The 5,265-nt window shown below is 42.5% G+C and overlaps 1 protein-coding gene across 1 annotated transcript; it reads right to left on the reverse strand.

The window, feature by feature from the left end:
* Positions 1-1,108: 1,108 nt before the first annotated feature.
* Positions 1,109-4,748, reverse strand: LOC109744416 (uncharacterized). Its single transcript, XM_020303532.3, has 2 exons — positions 4,465-4,748; positions 1,109-1,828 (listed from the first exon to the last, which is right to left on the reverse strand). Exons 1-2 carry the CDS (start codon positions 4,598-4,600, stop codon positions 1,518-1,520), a joined length of 447 nt encoding a protein of 148 aa, XP_020159121.1. The 5' UTR covers positions 4,601-4,748; the 3' UTR covers positions 1,109-1,517.
* Between the last annotated feature and the right edge of the window lie 517 nt (positions 4,749-5,265).

The raw sequence follows: 5,265 nt of genomic DNA on the forward strand, positions 1-5,265 counted from the left end.
AATTTTACCTCGACTCCCTTTAACAGTACGATGTTTCCTATGACTCGAGAAAGAGAAAACGAAACTATGAAAACAAAAGTCTTCACGCTTCATATTCCTCGCATGGATATCAAGTCTTCATGGTTACACCAATTTCTTCACTTTTAAAGTCTTCAAGAAAACCAAAGTCTTTAGCTGAAGACATTCATTTTTAGGGGTCGACTTTCATCGTAAATATCAAACTCCTCATAGACTTATAGACCTGTGTACACTCGCAAACGCATTAGTCCCTTAACCTATACGTCGTAAATACACCAAATCACTACGAAGCACTAGATGCACTTACACATTCACATCAATATATCTCATATCAGCATCACAATCTAGATCTCCGCCACAATTAAGCGGCACCCTACAATAGAGCATGCCCCCAAAACCCTTATGCTAAGCCAAGAAGGATGTCGCTAACTAAAGGTCTCCCCTTGAAGGGATGATCTGTCGGGAACACACGTCAGCCAATGCAAATTCCTATGTGCAATGAAGGACTGAAGATCTCCCCAATATCAAGATAGGCAAAGACAGACACCAGTCCTAAAGCATAGCGAGCATGCCACTCGCAATCTTCAGCGGCCATGAATTTCGATGGCCAGAAACCACGATGATCCCTGAGGAAAGAGAACCAACCCAATGGCCCAAGGCTAAAGCGCGAGTCTCGAAAACGGAAGCAGATGTATAGGGTGTGAGCACTACGAGTGCAGTGGCGGGGCTTCTCAAGGGCCAACCTGGGCCATGGCCGCCCCAACCCATGAGAATTTTCCTTCATACGAGTGGGCCGAGAATGCACCCAAGCCGACCAAGTGAGCTCTCCTCCTAACCATCCAACCACAAGTTGGTTATAAAAAAAATGTTTATGCTTACAAAAACAGCTTTATTTTACTCAAAAAATAGCAGTTTTATTAGTTATTAAACTTGTGTTGTTTACGAAAGCGCAAAACCCACTTTTTCATTTTTAGAAAAATAAGAAGCACACAAACAACACACTTGCATGCCTATTTTTCATTAAAAAAATAACGCTCAAATTTTTTATCCATGAGCTGCACGTTTAATTAACTTTGTACACAAGGTAAAAGGAGCTCAATGCATGCTCAACGGGTCATCATACTATAAACGTTGATTATTGCAACAAAATCCAGAGGCCTGAAGGCTGAAGGTGAGTCTCAGATACCAACAAAACACCACACCCCGCACATCTCCAGACAGGCTACGCGAACAAAACAGCCCCTTGTTTTGGAGCAATCATTTACTGCGTGAGAATATCTCCAGAATAGACTCCACCATCATAATTTTGCTTCTAAAAGCTAACCGTTTCCTAGAGACTGGAGTTACTCGAAAAAATTGGCTACGAAATGTCGACGTATCAGCACGCCAAGCCATACTATTTGTGCCAGCTAACAGCGCTAGATTGACAATAAAATATACCCTTACTGGAATTGCAGGGGGAGAAAAAACATCCAAGGCCAGCAGGAGAACTGATGAAATCACCACAAACGAGGGAGAGACTCTGCCCTGATGATCTCCTTGAGAAGAGCCTTCTCCTCATTGATTTTGTTCTTCTCAGCAGCGTCCCGTGGTTTGCTCTTCCGCTTCTCTTCCAGCATCCACTTGTAGACCTGGCGCTGCTCATCTTCCGATAAAGGTGGGAGTACTCTTTTCGGTGGAGGAGCAGGCTCTGCAGGCTTAGCAACTGCAGCAGGTGGGGCTGACAATGCTGCTGCAGCTGCTGCTGCTGCTGCGGTCTCAGCATTTTTCTTGTCCTGGTCTCGTTTGTAGGTCTTTGCAAATACATAAACTGCATGTTACATGGATGTCAACTTACTGAAAGATGTGGGTAAACATCATATAAAACAATAGTAAACCATACCATGCATCAGTTTCAATCATAACGCAGAAGGCATACCTACATGGATTGACTACGGTAAGTTCTTTAGCGCGCCTCGGTATAAACTAGGTCCTTGAATTATTAAGTGAAATCGTGACCAAGGCACATAAAAGAGAAAATGATGGAGTGCAATGACAAAAATACCTTCGACAGAAAATTAGTATGTATGTATGTATCACATAGCAAGCTCAACTAATACTTGCCTTAGGAGCGGCATTTGGTTACCAGTGGACCTTCACAGGCATGAGCCAACTGAACAGTAGCAACAGCACTAAATAATGATGTAGTAGTGGCTGTAGCATAGTGGCCATAAACTGGAAATGTGCAAGTTCTCAATAGACTTAGCCAAAACTCAATTTTATTTTTGCCTCCTTTACCACATATTTTCTCTCTTGTAACCAAAACAAACTGCAGCCTACCAATGCATTATGTTTCTCTGCTGCAACAACAGTAATCCTTGCAAAGCTATGGGTTTCTGTTTCGAAAATAGAAGGGAAAACACCTGAAGGTTGCTACCAATTGTTTTGTGTTTTGATCGAAACAAAAATAATTTGTTTTGCACTTTCTTACCACATACTACATCCCTCATTTAATCTTGTCTTAAGTCAAACATTTTAAGATTGACCAAGTTTATAGAAACAAATATCAATATCTAGAATACAAAATTAATATAACTACATCTATGATGAAATCTGTTTCCATAATGTATTCATTGTGTATTGTAGATGTAGCTAATTTTTTAAAACGATAGAAATACGCATTGTATACATGGAAGGAGTATTTTTCAAATCGTGATCATGTATGCTCAGTGAAAAAAGTAGCATGCTATAGCAAAATAGCGCCGGCCTTAAAATCCGCTATTAGCATGCTATATCGCGCTATAGCGTGCTATTAGCGAGACATTGTACACTGATTTATTTAGCGAGCCATTCCTAGCATGCCATAGTGTGCTATTTTTTTCAATGTGTATGCTGCAGTATCATTACTTTTAAGAGAAAATATATCCTGCCACAGCTAAGAAAGGTAACAACAGCACTGTGCTTATTGGCAATGTTGTAGCTGGCATAAATTGGAAATTTGCAAATTCTCAATAGAATTAACCAAAACTAAAATAATAATTGCCTATCTTGTACCACCTTGCAATGCTATGGATTTCTTATCCAAAACAAGGGGGGGAAGCCCTGAAGGTTGCTACCGACTGTTTTGGCTTTCTTACCACATACTCCCTCCTTCCACTTATACCTATTAATTCTGTCTTAAGTCAAAACATTCCTAAGTTTGACCAAGCTTATAGAAACAAATACCAACATCTAAACCATAAAATGAATATCACTTGATCTATCAAGAAATATATTTCCATAATCTATGTATTGTGTATTGTAAATGTTGATTCTTTTTCCATAATCTATGTATTGTTGTAATAGGCCTTGTATACATGGAATGAAGCAGCATTTCGAAAATCATGACCATGTACGCTACAGTACCTTGCTTTACGAGAAATATATCCTGCCACGAGTGAAAGGTACAACAGCTCTGCGCTCTAAATGATATACTAGTAGCGGCAATGTTGTAGCTACCATAAACTGGAAATTTGCAAATTCTCAACAAATTTAAGGAAAACTGATTTTTTTTTTTTGCCTATTTTCTCTCTTGCCCCCTAACAAACTGTAGCCTATCAGCGTATTCTGTTTCTATGCTGCAACCAAGTAATCCTTGCGATGCAATGGGTTTCTAGTTCCAAGACAGAGGGGGGAAACCCTGAAAGTTCCTACCGATCGTTCTGTACTTTCTTACCACATAATTGTCAAATCATGAAGATGTATGCTACAGTCCTTTCCTTACATTTAAGAGAAATTTATATGTCCTGCCACCCGTGAAAAAGGCAAAGTCCGTGATACAAATATGGGATTTATCTTTATAAAATAAATGCGGCATGGATCTGATCCCTGGAGTCTCACTATTTTGTAAGTAGAGTTCATCTCATTCTCACCTACGTACTCCCTCCGTCCGGAAATACTTGTCGGAGAAATGCATAAAAATGAATGTATCTAGAACTAAAATACATCTAGATACACCCATTCCTCCGACGAGTATTTCCGGACGGAGGGAGTATTACTTTCCTACCAAACAATAGAGTAACCACATCTTGTCATAATTTTGATTATCACACCTAATTCAAAATAAATAGCAGGAATAAAACTTCATATGTGTATTTTGGTTAAGGAAACACTAGAAGCAAACTGGGGTAGCCCAGATGCACAATAATTAAGGACACGCAAGAGAGTTAGAGCTACTTCGCAGGCACAGACCACACCTTATCGTATCTAGTAGCTAACAAGTAGAATTCGCTGCGACCTATCAAGATTTAGTCTTTCTCAAGCCAATCTACACAGCGAAGAGCACCAAGAACCCTAAGCAGAGAGACTAGCAGAGTAGTAACTGAGACTGAACGAACCGTAGCGAGGTCAACGACACATTGTGGCACAAATGTAGAGGTACAAGACTGGAAATGAAAGAGATCGAGTACGGGGGGGCGCCTCTCTCACCTCCGATGAAGATGTTGGTGGCGAGGAGGAAGGGGAAGATGCGGCGCATGATGGCCCCCTTCACCGGTGGCTGCGGCTGCGGCTGCGGCGCTTTCGGCGGCACAGCGGCCGGGTCGGGCTTGCCGGGAGCGGCCATCGCGACGAGGTCACGGGAATATCGCGGTGTCCGGGGCGACGGCAAGGGTGTTGGCGGCGGTGAGACCGAGACGACTGCGTGAAGGCTTTTTACCCTTCTCTCCTTCGCATGGCTTTAACGCTCGCCGTTCATCAGTTTTTTTTTGAGAATTCGCTCGCCGTTCATCATGGTTGCTTTTGGATGGATGAAACCAAAGAGCCAACGGGTCGAGCCGGGCACGGCACGGCCCAGCTCACACGTAAACGGGCCTGGCATGGCACAGCATGTGGAGACTCGTTTATAAGCGGTCGTGTCATACCGGCACATGGGCCTCGTCTCCGTGACGAGCACGACAGATTAACTAAACGGGTCGGCCTAGGAGCCCGCGTGGCCTTACTGTTCGTGGGGCTTTTTTTTACCAATTTGTTTACCCATGTTTGGGCTTTCCTTAGAGATAAAAACTCAATGTTTTGCTTGCGTTTTATTGATTTGGGATGAAGTACAAAGTATAGGTGATTTGCAATAAGATTGTTCTGTGTCGCCTACGAGTCCTACCCCCGGTTTATATAGGTACTGGGGGGGGGGGGGGGGGGGTGTCTAGGATTACAACGTAGTCGGTTACGTATGAAGGAGAACATGTTGTAGATGATCTCTAAACATCTTGGAGTATACGCCAAGTCTTCGGA

Source organism: Aegilops tauschii, chromosome 3 (genome assembly GCF_002575655.3).
Source record: "Aegilops tauschii subsp. strangulata cultivar AL8/78 chromosome 3, Aet v6.0, whole genome shotgun sequence".
Taxonomy (NCBI): domain Eukaryota; kingdom Viridiplantae; phylum Streptophyta; class Magnoliopsida; order Poales; family Poaceae; genus Aegilops; species Aegilops tauschii.

Coding starts and splice junctions, on each gene's coding strand:
- LOC109744416 (XM_020303532.3), bottom strand. CDS start 4,600: ATGGCCGCTCCCGGCAAGCCCGACCCGGCCGCTGTGCCGCCGAAAGCG. Junction 1,829..4,464: donor CACCAACATCTTCATCGGAG/GTGAGAGAGGCG, acceptor TGTAACATGCAG/TTTATGTATTTGCAAAGACC.